The sequence below is a fragment of the Echiichthys vipera genome, assembly GCF_963691815.1.
Source record: "Echiichthys vipera genome assembly, chromosome: 5".
In the NCBI taxonomy this organism is placed as follows: domain Eukaryota; kingdom Metazoa; phylum Chordata; class Actinopteri; order Perciformes; family Trachinidae; genus Echiichthys; species Echiichthys vipera.
Genome location: NC_139830.1, coordinates 12919273 through 12937659, shown reverse-complemented (window position 1 = coordinate 12937659; position 18387 = coordinate 12919273). Strand labels below are relative to the sequence as shown.

Genomic DNA, 18387 nt, shown 5'->3' with positions numbered 1-18387 from the left:
TCAAACTTTCCGTATTAGATCAACCGGGAAATTGCTGTGTGTGTTTTTTTAACAAAGCACCAACAACCAAAAAACTGTCTTGATGTCTTATGTGATGTATGGAAGTGCCGAAAAAGACCATGGGATGAATTTGCGCTTTAAAGACTTACTTACACTTTAAACTGAACAATTGCACAATGTCAACAGTCAAACTCTTGACATGAAAAATTATCATTTAAATCCACAACAACATATTTCTAAATCAGGGCATATAACGACTGGGGCCAGCAAATAATTAAATCATCTGCATTGAGATCCCATTCATTTTTTTACGATCTCATAGGTCCCACTGAGGTCTGACGGAAGGGGCGGGACTCCACTCTGCAAACAGAACCACCAAACCAACAACAGTTTGTTTCCATCCAGAGGAGTAGAAGGGAAACAACTCATCTCCTGTTTTGTGGAGATTATTGTGATTCTACCATGGATAAGTAAAATGCTGTGAGCACGGTGTATTTTATTTTGTTTTATTTTTTAATTAATCCCATGGTTTATTTTGCTTTTGTGCTCAACTTCCTGTCCCGCAGAATCTTTTTTTTTTTATGGTTTATTTGTCATATGATCTTTCAACAATGCAGTACTGTAAATGAAATAGAATACTGGGCATGAAATAATTAATAATCAATGAAAATATATAATAATAATTATTATAATAATAATAATAATAATAATAATAATAATAATAACTGTAAATGAAATAGAATACTGGGCATGAAATAATTAATAATAAATAAGAAAATATATAATAATAATTATTATAATAATAATAATAATAATAATAATAACTGTAAATGAAATAGAATACTGGGCATGAAATAATTAATAATAAATAAGAAAATATAATAATAATAATAATAATAATAATAATAATAATAACTCTGAAATTAAATAGAATACTGGGCATGAAATGATAAGAATAACTTAAAAATATAATAATCATAGCAACTGTATATGAAATAGAATACTGGACATGAAATATACAAATGTGAAATAAGAATATGTGTGTATGCAAATGAGTTATGAAGTCATGCACATTATAATAATGAATGCACAAAGTGAACACAAACACACACACACACACACACACACACACACACACACTGTGTTGAAGTTAAAGTATATATTTTATCAGGATTAGTTCCTACTGCAAAAGTCTAATTTTATATTACCCTCACATACAGTTGGTCCTCTGTTATTGGAATAATTGTGTGTGTTTAAAAACATGTTTTCACTGTGAACCTACATGGCTTTGTTTTATTTTCTGTGATAAAGACATTTTTTTAATTTGTTGCTAAGTTTTCTATCACTTCACCATGACCAGATCAACATGTTAGAGGGCCTCCCTCATACCTCCCTGTCTTTCTGTGCTGGATTCTGGGATTATGTGGGAAGAATTGGGTTTTTTTTTTGTTATTTGTGGGGAGAGGGTGTGTTATCTGTGTTATCTGTATAGGATGTCCATGTGTTGTGCTTTTTTAAATGTATGCTGCCATGAAATTAACTGAACAGTGTGAAAACCATTATTGCCATGGGGACATTAAAGAACCTAATTAACATCATCCCCCTCTTCTTCAGAGGAAGAGGGTAATGACGTGAGACATATACATGTTATGCATCCTATGACCTCAGCAGTTTTCCTGTACAAGTAGCACCCTCAACAAAAGATCCATTTTCTCATGTAAGCTGCTTGTACTGTATAACCCAACACATTTGCATGCTCTCCATAAGAATTGATAAGCATCATACAGAGGGAAGATATTTGCATTGTGTATGAATTAACAAACCCATCTCACTGTTGTGCTTCTGACCTTGGATTTGCATGAGTTTCACTGGAAATAAGCAGTTGCTGTCCACGGGGTTGATCCTGTAGCGGACATGAAATGCAGAGGGAGAAAAGTGTTTCCAAAGACAGAAACAACTTAGAGACAAACCAAAAGAATAACATGGGTGGCTATAATGTTGATTTGAGTGCATCCAAGGCTTCAATAAATATTGTACCTTTTCTCAAATTTTAAGCTGATTTTTCTTCACGCAGCAGATAAACAGGAAGAAACACTAACCATTGTCAACGTCCAGCACGGCACTACATTTAGTTTAATAGGGGGGGAAATGTGAGACAGAAAAACGTATTCTGTACGCTAAAACATATGTGTGCAGGATTTATTAGCCATATGTAGGTTAACACAGTGTGTAATGTATTTAACGAGGGAACAGGTCGGATCAGAAATAAAAGCACTTACTCGTATAAAAAGCAAAATAAGATAAAATGGCAATAACGGGTAAAAGCAAGAAATGATTGATGAACCTGAAAAGTTGTCCAGGAGGAAATTGAATTAAGTATAAATATAGAACTGCTCTATGAAATCAGGCATGGTGCCTGAGAAGTTTAAGGCCTACAATAAGATGTAAGTTAATATGGGATGACAGACAGTAAAATGTAGCACTATCTGCATATATGAAAGTGAGGATTGTGTGTAAAAGAAAATGACACTTGATGCATGAATATATTGAGAAAAAGGAGTGATATAAATAGAATAAAGATCCATGTTGCACTGTGAACAAACGTGAAAAAGAGGAAGAGTGTGTGGCTTTTGTCAACAGTGTTTGGGTTTGCATGTTTTTGGAAAAACAGCTGTTTTACATTGATTCAGGATGGGCTGTCGGTTTCCTTTGGTGTATCTGATGTAAGTATATATTTACCATCCTATTACATTTGATGTTACCTTCTTAATAATCAATTGACAGACAAGCATACTGAATTTTAAGTTGCACTGTATACACATGGGCCTTCAGGTGTAATATAAAAACAAATGAGCTAACCAATGTGGGTGTGTTTCTTTGGTCAAAGGCAGGTAAACAGCTCTATAAAGTGATGCACTAAGAAGACTCCTGTTCACTTTTCCATACCGTTCTTTTGACACACTTTGGAAAGCAACAAGTCCTCATTTATTGGGTGAGTTTTAAAGAATTCAGACCGCAATAACACAAGATGGTGCATTTTGGTATTTAAATAATGCAGAACTACTTAATACAAGTAAATGTATTTAAATACTTTGTTGATTTGATTTTAAAAGTTGTTCATGAACAGAATAGTTTAATAAGTGTGTTATATACAGTTTTTTTCACATCAGGTGTAAAATGAAAGGTGTCACATTCAAACTTGAATCATTTTACTTCAACATGTTGTATATTACGTCATCAACTACTGTATTGCTGCATGTGTAAATATGACAATTGAAAATCCTTATGTATAGGTGAAATTAGTTATCTGCATCTAAGGTGTGTTGTGTACTTTTCTCCTCAATTTGTAAACTTTTAGAGGCCATGGCACACTTCATCCATCTATCACTGCTGCTGTGTATTTACATCCATATGGGTAATTATTTGTCTTTATGTTACATCACTGTTAATATTGCTCATTGTTTTATTGTTGTTATGAATAAATACATGTATTAATGTATACATTGCAGCTGGGTTTAAAATATGCTGTGCCTAACACTAAACTTTTTTAATAGAAAATAGCAAAAAAATCTAATTTAAAAAATAGTAGTGAGTCATTGACAATGTAAATAATTAAGATTTCTGCCAAAACTAGACACTCATAAAGCATCTACTTACCCAAGGTTGATTTCATTATATTGATCCAAATTCTATATTTGGCTCTTCGGGTCTACTACTTTACTACTCTACTTTCGAGCTGTTGTAGGGTGTGTGGAAGACTAAAAGGAACTGAGAAACAGAAGTTGTGGGGATGTGCAGTGCATTTTGTTAAGAATATTCTGCCAGTCGGTATAATAATATCACTCCGGTGCTTTGATTTCACTTAAATGCATTCCATAGATCAACATTATCCACTTAAAATATTCTTAGTCATTACATTTTGTTTAATAAGCTGAATTGCAATCAATAACCAGTTCTGCCTTCATCATGCATGTGCAACTACAGCGCAACAATCATCAGACTCCCAAAGTTCTAGCCAGGAAACTGTAGAAGGTGAGTAGTATAACTGGTTTTACTTATTGTGGGTTTCTTTTGTTAAGTCTTTGGGTTTGCATGTTTTTGGAAAAACTGCTGTTTTACAATAAAGCTGTTTTACTGCAATCAATAACCAGTTCTGCCTTCATCATGCATGTGCAACTACAGCGCAACAATCATCAGACTCCCAAAGTTCTAGCCAGGAAACTGTAGAAGGTGAGTAGTATACCTGGTTTTACTTATTGTGGGTTTCTTTTGTTAAGTCTTTGGGTTTGCATGTTTTTGGAAAAACGGCTGTTTTACAATAAAGCTGTTTTACTGTAATCAATAACCAGTTCTGCCTTCATCATGTATGTGAAACTACAGCACAACAATCATCAGACTCCCAAAGTTCTAGCCAACAAACTGAAGAAGGTGAGTAGTATACCTGTTTTTACTGATTGTGGGTTTCTTTTGTTAACAGTCTTTGGGTTTGCATGTTTTTGGAAAAACTGCTGTTTTACAATAAAGCTGTTTTACTGCAATCAATAACCAGTTCTGCCTTCATCATGTATGTGAAACTACAGCACAACAATCATCAGACTCCCAAAGTTCTAGCCAACAAACTGAAGAAGGTGAGTAGTATACCTGGTTTTACTGATTGTGGGTTTCTTTTGTTAAGTCTTTGGGTTTGCATGTTTTTGGAAAAACGGCTGTTTTACAATAAAGCTGTTTTACTGCAATCAATAACCAGTTCTGCCTTCATCATGTATGTGAAACTACAGCACAACAATCATCAGACTCCCAAAGTTCTAGCCAACAAACTGTAGAAGGTGAGTAGTATACCTGGTTTTACTGATTGTGGGTTTCTTTTGTTAAGTCTTTGGGTTTGCATGTTTTCTGAAAAACGGCTGTTTTACAATAAAGCTGTTTTACTGTTATCAATAACCAGTTCTGCCTTCATCATGTATGTGAAACTACAGCGCAACAATCATCAGACTCCCAAAGTTCTAGCCAACAAACTGAAGAAGGTGAGTAGTATACCTGGTTTTACTGATTGTGGGTTTCTTTTGTTAAGTCTTTGGGTTTGCATGTTTTTGGAAAAACGGCTGTTTTACAATAAAGCTGTTTTACTGTTATCAATAACCAGTTCTGCCTTCATCATGTATGTGAAACTACAGCGCAACAATCATCAGACTCCCAAAGTTCTAGCCAACAAACTGAAGAAGGTGAGTAGTATACCTGGTTTTACTTATTGTGGGTTTCTTTTGTTAAGTCTTTGGGTTTGCATGTTTTTGGAAAAACGGCTGTTTTACAATAAAGCTGTTTTACTGTTATCAATAACCAGTTCTGCCTTCATCATGTATATGCAACTACAGCACAACAATCATCAGACTCCCCAAGTTCTAGCCAGGAAACTGTAGAAGGTGAGTAGTATACCTGGTTTTACTGATTGTGGGTTGCTTTTGTTAACAGTCTTTGGGTTTGCATGTTTTTGGAAAAACGGCTGTTTTACAATAAAGCTGTTTTACTGTAATCAATAACCAGTTCTGCCTTCATCATGCAGGTGCAACTACAGTACAACAATCATCAGACTCCCCAAGTTCTAGCCAACAAACTGAAGAAGGTGAGCAGTATACCTGGTTTTACTGATTGTGGGTTGCTTTTGTTAACAGTCTTTGGGTTTGCATGTTTTTGGAAAAACAGCTGTTTTACAATAAAGCTGTTTTACTGTTATCAATAACCAGTTCTGCCGTCATCATGCAGGTGCAACTACAGCGCAAAAATCATTAGACTCCAAATGTTCTAGCCAAAACCCAGCCGAAGAAGGTAAGCAGACGCACGCACACACATACACATGTGTGTGTGTATATATATATATATATATATATATATATATATATATATATAATATATGTACATACATACATATACATTTATAAAAAGTATACCATGTACACAATTATAGTATGAGTATACATAAGTACAAGGTCTGCTCAGTGTTCTAAGTCAGTCATTGTATGCTACAGACAACAGTCTACTCCATCACAGGAGATTTTAGTGTTAGCTGTATGCTGGGTACTACAAAGATATTTATTTGGGGTCCTCTAATGGGTTTTGCAGGTGTGGTTTGTTACAGTGCAGCCCACATGAGTGATCTATGGGGGCCCTAGATTATATTCCTCCTTGGGGTCCAAAATCTCTGACGGCAGCCCTGGTTTTGACATGCACAAACTCTCGCATCTCATTTTTGCATGAAGATGCAGGACTCCAGTTCCACAAGGAAAAGAAAAGTTGGATTGATGCCCTGCAGTACTGCCGCAAAAAAAAATACGACTTGGTTGAAATCACCAACGACACAGTGCAGGATGCAGTGACCTCTCTACTGCAAAATAAGACCGGCTTGCAGGATGGAGTGTGGATCGGCCTGGAACGGTCCATCTTTGGCATAAACGTCCCCTGGCTGTGGGTTTCGGGGAAAGAAGTTGGAAGCGAAACTCGGTGGAACAGCACTTTTGTCGACCCCTTAAACCACCACTGTGGAAAGATCATCCCGGTTAGAAAAGAATTCAAGTGGCTGGACGCCGACTGCCATGATGAGCTACCTTTCATCTGCAGAGGTTAACCTGATGTTTTGTTCAATGTCCATTCATGTCGCATGAGATTTACATAAAAAAATGTATTTCCTAGTTTGAATGAAAGGCCTTGCCATAATTGTGTCACTACTGCAGACACAGGTGTATCACCTGAAAACTGTTTGAAATCAACTTTCAGTTTGAAATGAACTGTCTCTTTTATGACCTGCAGATTCAAAGAGGCAGCTATGTTAGACGACCAAGTCAACAACAACCGTATGAGAATGGGGGTCCCCATGTCGGCCGCGAGACCGCATGCATCCGCTTAGTTCGAGTCAGCTCCAGATGCAAGACTACATGGGGTCCTAGAAACTACAGGAGTCATTCCTCTATTCCTCTTGATATTAATTTGCATTGAATATTGGTTTTGGGGTACTGATTTTTTTGCATTCACTTTTTATTACACATGTATCCTCTTTCTAATAAATGACTGATTTACTTTCCTTCCCTGTAAATCCAATATTTTGAGTAATGTAATGCAGGTTCTTGTTCATTAATAGTTATCCAATAAAAACATGTATTCTCTCACCCATTTCACTTCGTATTTTGGTTTATACATGTTTAATAATCATGGTAGCAACAACTTCAACACCCAATAAAAATCCAGTGTCGAGGATGACTGATGATTAGAAAACATCTTGTTTCACCTTCACAGTGTATTGTATCTACCTGGAATTATAAAGCCTTCAGATAAATCAGTTCAGTGTCTCAGTGAAAATCCAAGTTGCTCGAGTTTACCTTTTCCACAGTCCCTCAGTATAAGGTGGTGACAGGAAAACCTAATTGATAAACAAATGTACACATAAATGCTAAAAGATCCAGCATCAGAAAATCTATTTTGTATTGATAAAATGTCGCAGAGGTAAACAAAAGAACCCATTACTCACTCGCGTACTCACACTGTCCTTCCGTACCGCGACCCGGGCTTTAGGGTACTTGTTCCCCCTCCCTCTCCCCCCGCGCCCCAGCCCGCAGTTATGCGCGGAACGGGTGCACTCACACTGCTTAAAGGTACTAGGCTTTAGCTGAAAAAACGGTTTTGGCCCCGGCCAGAAGGACAGTGTGAGTAATTAATTAAAAGCACATGGTCATGAAAGCTGGGTCATGACAGAAAGAACGAGGTTGCGGGTACAAACGGCCGAAATGGGTTTTCTCAGGAGGGTGGCTGGAGTCTCCTATAGAGATAGGGTGAGAAGTTCAGCCATCCGTGAGGAACTCTGAGTAGAGCCGCTGCTCCTTAGCGTTGAAAGGAGCCAGTTGAGGTGGTTCGGGCATCTAGTAAGGATGCCCCCTGGGCGCCTCCCTAGGGAGGTGTTCCAGGCACGTCCAGCTGGGAGGAGGCCTCGGGGAAGACCCAGGACTAGGGGGAGAGATTATATATCCACACTGGCCTGGGAACGCCTCGGGATCCCCCAGTTAGAGCTGGTTAATGTGGCCCCTGAAAGGGAAGTTTGGGGTCCCCTGCTAGAGCTGCTGCCCCCGCGACCCGACCCCGGATAAGCGGATGAAGATGAGATGAGATGAGATAAAAGCACATATGCGGCCAAAGACATTGTCTCCTACAATCTAGTAGAACGGTGTGTTTTGTTTTTACCTGGATATATACGCACAGGACATGCCAGACATTATGTAGTATTGCATAAACTCCACTGCACTGGAATGCATTGAACATTTTCATTTGTCATTAGTGACACAAACTCTTTGATTTTGCTAATCAAACCCACAACTATTGTAAGAAATACACAAAGCTAAACTGACCCAGACTTGTCACTTTAAGTTCTGGTGTGTTTTCAGTGTATTGAAAACACACTTCAATCACTCTTGAATTTTATGACGAAATTTAACTTATCAAATATTCATCGTCCATCATGTCCATATAAAGCGATGCAATCTAACCCCAACTCACTCGTCCTTCTGGGTCATTTCTCTAAGGCACTCCTTTAAGTTTTCCACCCGATCGATGTTGTTTTCTTCAGCAGCCTGTATCGCCTGCTCCAGCCGCCGCTGCGCCTCATCCAGCCCACCCACCTTCGGTGTGTTATGGCTGAAGAGAAACCCGCGCAGCTGATTGTCGTGGCAGTCCGGGGAAAGCAGGCCACACAGAAAGCGAAGGAACAAGTCGTAGTGGCCTAGCGGGAAGTCGAGGGTTTGTGCGACGGCGCACTGGACCAGGCCTGCTGCTGATTTGGTCGGATCCTTGGATGAGAAGATCTTGCGCTTCTGCGGCAACGCAGACTCCAGAACGTTCTTGGTTTCTGTGTGAAACATCGTGAAGACGTACAAAGCAGCCATGAACTCCTGGAGGAGAGAAGACGTGGGGTGATTTTTATGGTGAATCCTTCAGATACCCTGGTGGCCAGGAAGCCTAAGGGCATGTCTCTGCTTGTTGGATTTCAAACTGTCAGTTCTTTAAAATTGAGGCTGAAGGCTTTTCTGTTTGATGCTGCCTTTTATTAAAGTGGAAACGGACAGAATTTCTTACACTGGACTTTTACTAACATATTTTATATCTGTCTTAATGTATTTTAGCTTGTTTTTATTTTTCTATTCTCTTTAAATGAGCTGTACTCAACATTCAGATCATTAATATAGCGGCAAACTAATTTTTTTTTTCTGTTGTTTCTTTTATAGTCGCTCCGTCTGGTATTTCACATTTTGGTGAACAGTCTGTGAGAGCTGTGTGGAGGCAATCCTAGTCCCCTTTTTTCAGTATGTTGAGTGAAGCTTCTTTGATGACTGTTACACATTGTTGGTAATTTCTCTTTAATGTTTTATGCAAAGCACTTTGAATTGCCCACTTGCTAAAATGTGCTACTATATGTAAATGAACTTGCCTTGGTATTTCAAAATTTAGCTCTTTTATTTTATTGATCGGAAGTTGAAATATGTTTTATATTACTCATCTTGGTGTATACATACATTAATCTAATCAATTATAATTTGGGACAACTTTTAAACATTATATAAAACCTCCCTTGACGTTAGCGTGTGAGTTGACTGCCTTGAAAAACACAAAGTAAAATGATAACTGAAACGTAAATGGTTTTCAGCATATTATAATTACAGTACAGCAGTGTGAAAAAATGTTTCCCGGAATATTGAGAGGCAAGAACTGTGAGATAGAAAGAGTTTTACCTGCAAGCTGAAGTGTACAAAGCAGAACGTCCTCTTCCCATCGGAGGCTGCAGAGGGGAGCTCAGTGCAGAGGCCGGAAAACACCACCACCTCCTTCAACTTCAGACCGTACTCCTTCACGTCCTCTTCGAGGAACAGGCTGGTATTCTTCTCCAGCATCTTAAAGGCCATCTTCCCCATCTTTGTCAGCAGGGTCTTTTCATCACTGGACCATTTCTGAGTGGACAGGGGACATCAGAGTGACAAATTATGATGCTGAAGCTGTTTATTAGCTTTTCTTGAAAAATGTCTCTCTTGTCTTTTTGAACAATTAGATCAGTTAAGCTCCATTTTTGGGGTTTTGTAAAATGTTGCAATGTAAAGGGGGACACAATATCACATGCAGTTTCACAAATATAGAAAACTATTAATATCAGATCAGTTTTATCAGATGGTGTTCATGATATTGTATCTCCCAAATTAATATTAAACTATACATTAGGAAATATCTGCTTGGGAAAAATGCATTTAAGTACTAAATAAAATAATAAATTATAGTTAAGGAAAGGTTGTTGCAAAAAATGTGTGGCTCCACAGCCTTTTAGTGTACTTACTAGTGTAAAGAAACTTGCGTGGCGATCAAGAATTAAGTTGCTGGGAAATATGACATACTTAAACAATACAAGACGCAGACAAACAAACGCACCAGGTCATTGTCCTGCTTTCCATAGTAGAACTGCAGCCTGCGGTTGGTCTGGACAATCATGATGTTGATGTAGAACGGCGTCAGCCTGGGGGGGTGCACCCCGTAGCCCTGATAACGGTAGCAGCGCTCAAACACTGTGGCCGCCATCCAGCTAACAAAAGGTTGCCGAGCAAGAATACGGAGTGACGGTAGGCGCTTTGAATGTGCCAGGATCTTCGCTGCTTGCTCTGCATTGCTATAGCGTATGGTCATGAATTGATCTTTCATCCCATCACTGGAAAAAAAAAGGAGGGGGGCTTAAAATGAATATAACTTATTCAATTCTGCTGGTATGACTACATAAGCGTATTTACAGGATGACATTTACACTTAGTAGACACACAATGCTAAAACGGCAGAAAATACAGTAAAACAATTCACTGATGCACGCAAAACAGACACACAGTACATTTAAACACACCTAAAGCCTTGTATTTCTGTGACAACATCTATGAATTCAGAGGGTATCTGTGAGACTGCCGCCCGTCTCCCCAGGATCCAGACGCGGGCACCACGAAGCACAGTACCTCGGATGATATTTACAATCAGTACGTCAGGATGTGCTTGGGTGTAATTGTCATTTATTACTGGAGCATTCTGAAGAGATAAAAAAAAAAAAAATAGATGAATAAACAAATATATCCATTTTTGGCCATTTGTAGGTTCAAAACTGACAATTCCTGTAGAGATTTTTTTTTTAATTGTTGCTGTCTGCCATAAGGTATACCTCCCAGTCCAGTGGTGCTTGGTAACAATCAAATGAGTCCATTATGATGAGAAATTTACAGTCCTCTTCCTCCAGGTATGTCATGCCTTTGCAGTCATGATGATAATATTCGATGATTTCCATGATGGACATTGTTTTTGAAAGAGGGTCTTTTTTGGTTCGTAGGTACCAGAAAGTTCGGAATGAAAGGGTGAAGATAAACTGCAGATCCTGAGCAAACATGGACAGGAAAATGGTGTCAGTCACGAAAAACAAGTCAAAAATCAAAAACTTTTCAAAGTTTTTATTTGTTGGTTTACCTTATTTGCTTTGAGTTCTGCCCAATCCAGAGAAAACTTCCCCACAGAGACAGACATGCCGATTCCCGGAATTCCAGTGGTCAACACCGTCCTCACCAGTTCGCCATTATCCTTCCGTTGTCGGAACAGATTGTTCACGCCAACGAAGGTGTCAGCACCGGGGACCTGGAGAGGTGACGGTGGGTGGGCTCGGAACTCATGCGTGGGGTCAATTCCTCCGTAACCGCAGGTGGAAATCTGGGGCTCAACGTAGACATGCTCTAGAAGATTCTGCTTTCCGGCTCGAACGACCCCCTCACGGATGACTTGGTATTTTCTGATCATGTCAAGCTGCAGATGAAAACGCATCAATGCTGGTGGTGGAGAAAAATAAAGAGGAAAGTAAGAAAACAACATGAGGTTTGCGATTATTAAAGCAAGAAACAATTGGTAAGCGTTAAACGTTGTCAAAGAGGAACTGTGTACAATCAAATAAAAAAAAAGGTAAAGTATTATATGAATTTAAAACAGCAGTCTACAGTATGTTCGGTTAACCCCTTTTTTTTAAGAGAGTTGGGGTTGGGGGACAGGTGAAGTTCAGGGGATAGGGGAGATAGATTAACAGTAGATGCCACATAGAAGTGGTGTACATCATCTGAAAGCTGGGACCCTGAAGATTAATTTGAGATGCAGCTTGCACAGCATGTCAAGGTTTTCTCGCCATAAGTCATAGATAAAAAATAATTAATGACTCAAGTAACCTGTAAAAGTGCCTCAAAAGGCGTAGAATATTAAAATAGGGATGTACAGTATGATGGCCATTCACTTGCTCACTCATGTCTAATAAGTTGTTGCAGTAATTCTTCGGTTTATACCATTTGTCACACAAATTTGATGCACAGTTTAAGCATTTGTTAACACTCGAAAATGTATTTTAAAATGGTGAAAAATCCCTCCAAAATACTACATTAAAGGCACCAGACATTGAGGAACAGCCATAGAAAATTCAGGCTGTGATTTATATTTTAAAAAACTCTCGATATTTGGGGATTTCTGCAAGAACAACATTTTTTGGGGAAAACATTTACCTTGCCCAGCAGCCAATTACTCGTGATAACACGAGATCACAGGAAAATGACGTTCAAATGTCACACAAAAATCCATCTTGTCAGGCTCTAAGTGGCCAATTAGCGTGTGAGGAGCTGCTAACAGTTGAGGGAGGAGTGGGGGGACGACAAGAGGTTAGCATAGATGCCGCAATAGCATCAATTTCAGTAGAACTGGGGAGTTTTTCTTTATTGAGAGATGAGAAAGGCACAGAAGGCTTTTCTCGACAGATGTTTTCTCTCTTCTGCTGATTGAATTCAGTGAGTTTGAGAGACAGATGGTTCATCCAATCACCTGCTAGATAGGTTTTGAAAGTGTCCTTTTTCCTGATCAGTTTGTAATGACGGCTTCTCAGATGGTTCTGTGTAACAAGCCATCTGACGAGTGATTTATGCAATTCTTAGACTGTTTAGGGACTCACGGGCCCCCATAGCACCCATTTTCATTAAGAGGTCGGAGGTCAAGGGACCCCTTTGAAAATGGCCATGCCTGTTTTCCCTTCGCCAAAATTAAGCCTAACTTTTGGAGCATTTTAGCCCCTTTCCTAGCAAGCTAAACCACAACATCTGTCACAACATTCAGATTCACTTAAAATATCTCGGAACAAACAAATTTCACCCGTATTTTTACTTGCCTCTCTTGCACTTATTCCGTAGTTCATCTGCCTCTGCTTTCTTGTTGACATTTTCAAGGGTACTTATTGTATGCAGTAGGGCACGCTTCTGTCCTGCAAAAAAAAGGAAGCAATCACTTACAGTATGTCGGTCACTATGTACTCACATGGCTGTATCATTACTAAATTCCAGCTGCTAGATTTCAAATCGGGGCACCCGGTGGCTCAGAGGTTGTAGCAGGCGCCCCATATACAGAGGCTAAAAGTCCTCGCCGCAGCGGCAAGTTGCCCCCTCTCTCTCTCTTTCTCTCTCTCGCTCACTTCCTATCAAATCTCCAGCTACATTCTCTTCAAAAAGCTGCCATCAAAACAGTCAACATGTGTTTCACTTTGAGGTATAATTGTACCATTCACAATGCATTTACTCTAGCTGTGTTTTCTTACCAAGTATCTCCAGGATCCTATCCACAAAATCAAGAAGGTCTCCCTCCATCACCTGTTGCAGGGTTATGCTTGATTCCCACTGGTTAAACCAAGTCTTATATTTTAATAGCTCTTCCCACGTGAAATCTGTAAGAGCACTCTGGATACTCTGCAGAAAAAGAGAAAGGTATAAAAAACAAAAGTTAACGTTGTCCCGCAGGAATGAGGTGGAAACCCTTGGGCCATTTTAAAGGGAATGGGGATTAACTTCCTTTTTAACGAATACAGCCAGACATCAATAGAGAAATGTACCTTATTGGTATGTATCACAATCAAACAAACATCATAAGGTCAAACAAAGTCCTGAGACAAAAACAACAACTTTTGTTAAGAAAGCAAAATATCTTATCTAATATAATAGTTATATAAATATTTATAATAGGCACTGTAGACCCACTGTGATACACCAACCTTGAATATATGGGGCAGGTCCTGCTCTGGGTGTAGTCTCCCCTCATCAGTCTGCATTGCATCCTCTGGTTCAATAGGCTCAGGTGGCTCTGGGGAATCAGCGACCAAAACTTCATCTGCATCTTCTACATCTTCTTCTGAAAAATCCCCCAGATCAGAAGACCTGGGAGACAACAGGAAGAAAGGTAAGAAAAAGCACTGCAAATATCATCCAAGGGTCACCATGATGTGTTGTTGCACTGTGACTTGCTTCACATTGTCAAGTTTTATAGTTTAATTATATGTATGCATGTATGTGTGTGTGTGTGTGTGTGTGTGTGTGTGTGTGTGTGTGTGTGTGTGTGTGTGTGTGTGTGTGTGTGTGTGTGTGTGTGTGTGTGTGTGTGTGTGTGTGTGTGTTTGTGTGTGTGTGTGTCCACCTGGTTTCAATGACGAGCCCTCCCGGTGGTCTGGTCTGCTGCGTGGTCATGGTGTAGAGGGTCGATGGAGACTCTGACTGCATCATCTGCAATCTGGCAGAAAATTAGGGACAACATCCACCAGGTGAGACCAGGTTGACTATAGATAATTTCTTAGTCACTGAAAGCAATCTCTCCCATCAAAATATGACCCGGTGGAGCACAAATAAAAGGACCAAACCTCTGTTTCCCCAAGAAGCATCTGGGGCTGGAAAAAGAAGCCAACGCAGAAGTGCTAAGTCTTTATAGTTAGTTTTGCTATGTTTATATTAAGGTTTAAAGGAGCTGGACTTGATATTGAGAACAAAAATATAGCAGCAAACAAATAATTGCTATGTAAAGAGATAGTGGAGTTATTGGAGCATTGAGCAGGGAAAGATATGTAAAATTAAGGGGTGGCCGCTTTTGGATTGGCCAGGAGTTAAGCAGTGTCAGGTAGGGTAAGATGGTGACGGACAGAGCCTCTGGGAGCTTCCCACTTCATTTTGGCTTTTCATAAACCTATGGGTGCTGTCAAAATGACTATTTTAATAATGTATACAGTCTATGGCTTTTACAAAAAAATAGTCATCGTACAATATTGGCATCAGTTTGTGATGCTGCCTGATTTGACACTGTATTTCACAGTAGTGAAACCTGAAAAACCCTGATATACTGAATATGAACTGTCTTCACATTTTCATTAGCAGACAACGGGGGTCTGGGCACAACGAAAAGACCCTGGCAGCTAAGCAACTCTACTAGATCAGTGCATACGGGTAATGTTGGGTGCTAATATTTCACTGTTCAGTAAAAGTAGCTGATAATAGTATATCTTTGATTAAGTAAAGAAACCCCCAGTACCATGTTTCAGCTGTTGAGTAAAACTTTTCCAGGGTACAGATGACAGCAAAAGTAAAGTAGGCAGTTATGTGAAGTCAGCTGTGGCCAAAACACGGAAACATTGGCATAATGCCTGCATATAAAACCAAGACACAGTACCCTGTCTCCACATTAGCCTTTGATTCAGGTAGTACCACAGGGAACGGAGGAGGGAAGGCTTCTGCACCATCTACTTCATTTCCCTCCTCCTCCATCACATCACTGTCACTCTTCATGGAACCATAGCTGGAGGGTGGCCTCTTCCACTTCTTCTTCTCCTCCTCACTGTCACTGTCATTCTCCTGCCTAAAGACTCTGAGGAAATGAAAGGAGGGTGTAAGTATACAAGTGGATATGATGCTGTTTAAAATTAGTCCAATATGTTATTAATGGGATGTAATATTGTAATAGGATACAATACGATAAGTCAGTGAGATAATAAATTACATAGACATTTTGCCCATGAATGAGTTGACTAACTATGCATAGGCAAGAGGTCTTCACCACTTTTTAGGCAAAAGACCCCTTAGCTGCAAGAGAGACGAAGCAGGGACCCCCTACTACAAATATTGTAATAAATCCAGTTGCATATTAAACAGGGCCTAACCGCTAGTGTGTCCTAAAGCCTCTATACACAGCTTTCTATGGTGCAGACTATACTAACATATTACAATGATCGTCATTAACATATTCATATATTTAATCATATATTTATGTTAAACGTAACGTCATCATCATTCAACTCAATTGTATGTGCATGACTACCTTAGTGACTATATGCCAATCAGCCTATGACCAAGGTTGTGTAAATGTATGTATTTTATTTTCACAAAATTATCTTTGCTAATAATACGTTGTATTCATCTTAATGAATATTTTCAGACGTATTTTTTGAAGGAAAAAAAAACGATGAGAAGGTTATCAAACAATTTGGTGGACCCCCTGCAGGAACCGAGCCCCCCCTGTTGAAGGTCTCTGGTGTAGGCTACATGGATGTGATAAAGGAGCAGTTACACAGTTACACATACTTAAACATACCTACACCCGTGGTTAGTTAATATGGCTCCTGAAGCAAATTTTAATAAATACATTATGTAAATTAATAAACAATTTGGGGAAAAAAATATGAATCATTTAGCAGAGGGTTTAAAAAGTACAGTTACGTGTGTAAAATGTGTAAAAGTGACTAAAGGATTAAAGATGGCAGGTGAACTCATTTCAGTTACCGAAAAGCTACAGCGACAACACCCACCTTTCAACTTCAGTGTCCGGGTCCATGTTTCTAACACCGGCCTCACACTTCAGCTGTGGAGTGAATGTAACTAACGTCAGCTTGTGTACACGAAGTCCTCCTTATGACGATAACTTTTACATTACCGTGCAGGAATATGTAAACACCTTTTAAGCGTTTCTGTAGATGACGTTAATGAGCCTCAGCCGTTAGTGTCACGCTACAACATTAACGTAAAACTGAAGGTAACATGGTTTGTTTATTAATGCGTGAACGCGTTAGTAAACAACGTCTCGTAGCGATTAAAATAAACTATAAACCATTAGGTCGTATCATCCATTTAAACTTGTTTCCTCTTCGTTCTAACTTTCGTTTTCGCCGGATGTTGATTCGTCATCAGCAGACGAACGACTTCCGGAACACTTCGAAATAAAAGCCTAATCTTTAAATAATTGTCAAACATTCACAACTGATAAACATCTATAAGCAGTCGGAACAAGAATGCACGAATGATACATCGAAATACTCCTGACACCAGCAGTGGAGATGAAGTACTGTCACACTGCAGAAATAGTCTGTTACAAGTCAAAGTGCAAAAGTACTAGCATCAAAATGTAAAGTACAAAAAGTAAAAGTATTCATTATGCAGAATATTATATTATCAGATTATAATTACTAGTAGAGGCATGTACATATCACTTTAATGTTGCAGCTGGTAAAGGTGGGGATAATTTAATTGATATACTGCTGTTCAGCTTATATTTAATTATGTATCCTATTTGCTGTGTATCTTAATCTGAATCTGTGAAGAAATGAATGTAGTGGAGTAAAAAGTACTATATTTCCTGTGACATCTGGATAATACTTTTAGGCCTACTCTGAGTCTCTTTTTTTTCTTATATAGCTATAGATTAAATAAAAGTATGCAGAAAGAGTTTAGATCAGGGTATGCAGACAGTTTGTTAATTTGGATTGGATGCACCAATTTATCACCTTAACATTGGTTCCGACTGATATTAGCCTTGTTTATTGGAAATTACACATTACTCGATTGCAGTGGTTGATCTTCATGTGCTGTTCCAGTTGAACTGTTTTGAAAAAAGTTGAAATGGTTTTGAAGCAGTTGCTTATTTATTTGTAAGAGGGTGATGTTAAAGGTTGTTTGTATGATTGTGCTACTTCAAAGATAGTTTGAGTAATGAAGGGCGGGATGATTTTAAAACAGCTCCGATATTTTTTTAATGAATATTGCTTTGTTTCCTTAGCACAAAGGGGGAAATAACACAAACAAAATAAACAACAAAACACTCAGACGTTAGCATTCAGCATATTGTCATGTTTAACAGTGACAATATCACCCCAGAATATTACAATCAGTGCATCCCTATAATGTACACGATTAAAACTTACACACAGAAATTCAAATCTAAATGATTCATACGGGTCGGTGTTCCGTGTTTTCATTTACCATGTATAATGATGAAATAGGCGTAAAAACAAAAGATTGAAATATTTGGATAGTCTGAAGGGTTTGAAGTGTAGTAATTAGTTTGAGTCACGGCAAATGGAAGAAGGCTGGGACACAAACAAAAAATGTCTGAGCTTTTGGGTAAAACACATGCGCAGTGGAGCTGGAGCTTCGCCTTTGACTGCGCAAGAAATAGTGATGTTTTGGGTTTTTTAACTGCTGAAAAACAACACTATTCTACAAACTGCATGTTCACAGTTAC

General features: G+C 38.8%; 2 protein-coding genes and 1 long non-coding RNA gene across 4 annotated transcripts; 2 read left to right on the top strand and 1 right to left on the bottom strand.

Annotated features, from left to right (window-relative positions):
• Positions 1–2960: 2960 nt before the first annotated feature.
• Positions 2961–4189, top strand: LOC310947031. The gene is made up of 3 exons (XR_014593198.1): positions 2961–2992; positions 3359–3415; positions 3985–4189. It is a non-coding gene; the product is annotated as an uncharacterized lncRNA (long non-coding RNA).
• A 173-nt stretch (positions 4190–4362) lies between these two features.
• On the top strand, positions 4363–7496 carry LOC310947405 (uncharacterized protein; the record flags this gene model as incomplete). Its single annotated transcript, XM_083914195.1, has 7 exons — positions 4363–4428; positions 4550–4628; positions 5373–5420; positions 5561–5620; positions 5761–5823; positions 6255–6614; positions 6802–7496. 7 exons carry the CDS (start codon positions 4363–4365, stop codon positions 6822–6824), a joined length of 699 nt encoding a protein of 232 aa, XP_083770321.1. The 3' UTR covers positions 6825–7496.
• Positions 7497–7646: 150 nt separating this feature from the next.
• Positions 7647–16981, bottom strand: nlrc3l (NLR family, CARD domain containing 3-like). Of its 2 annotated transcripts, none has more exons than XM_083913437.1 (12): positions 16679–16981; positions 15547–15741; positions 14527–14619; positions 14108–14270; positions 13658–13805; positions 13235–13327; positions 11515–11867; positions 11216–11425; positions 10910–11085; positions 10450–10723; positions 9765–9980; positions 7647–8927 (listed from the first exon to the last, which is right to left on the bottom strand). In XM_083913437.1, exons 1-12 carry the CDS (start codon positions 16702–16704, stop codon positions 8532–8534), a joined length of 2343 nt encoding a protein of 780 aa, XP_083769563.1. In that variant the 5' UTR covers positions 16705–16981; the 3' UTR covers positions 7647–8531. The 2 variants fall into 2 exon arrangements, with proteins under 2 accessions (XP_083769563.1, XP_083769564.1); XM_083913438.1 differs by having other exon boundaries at positions 8610–8884.
• Positions 16982–18387: the final 1406 nt, after the last annotated feature.

Bases quoted from the DNA above. Each gene is read 5' to 3' on its own strand.
- nlrc3l (XM_083913437.1), bottom strand. From the start codon at position 16,704: ATGGACCCGGACACTGAAGTTGAAAG. The intron at 13,328-13,657 runs GTAAGAAAACAC...TTTTTTTTGCAG, and splicing joins TAGGATCCTGGAGATACTTG to GACAGAAGCGTGCCCTACTG. The intron at 10,724-10,909 runs GTGTGTTTAAAT...TTTTTTTTCCAG, and splicing joins ACAGAAATACAAGGCTTTAG to TGATGGGATGAAAGATCAAT.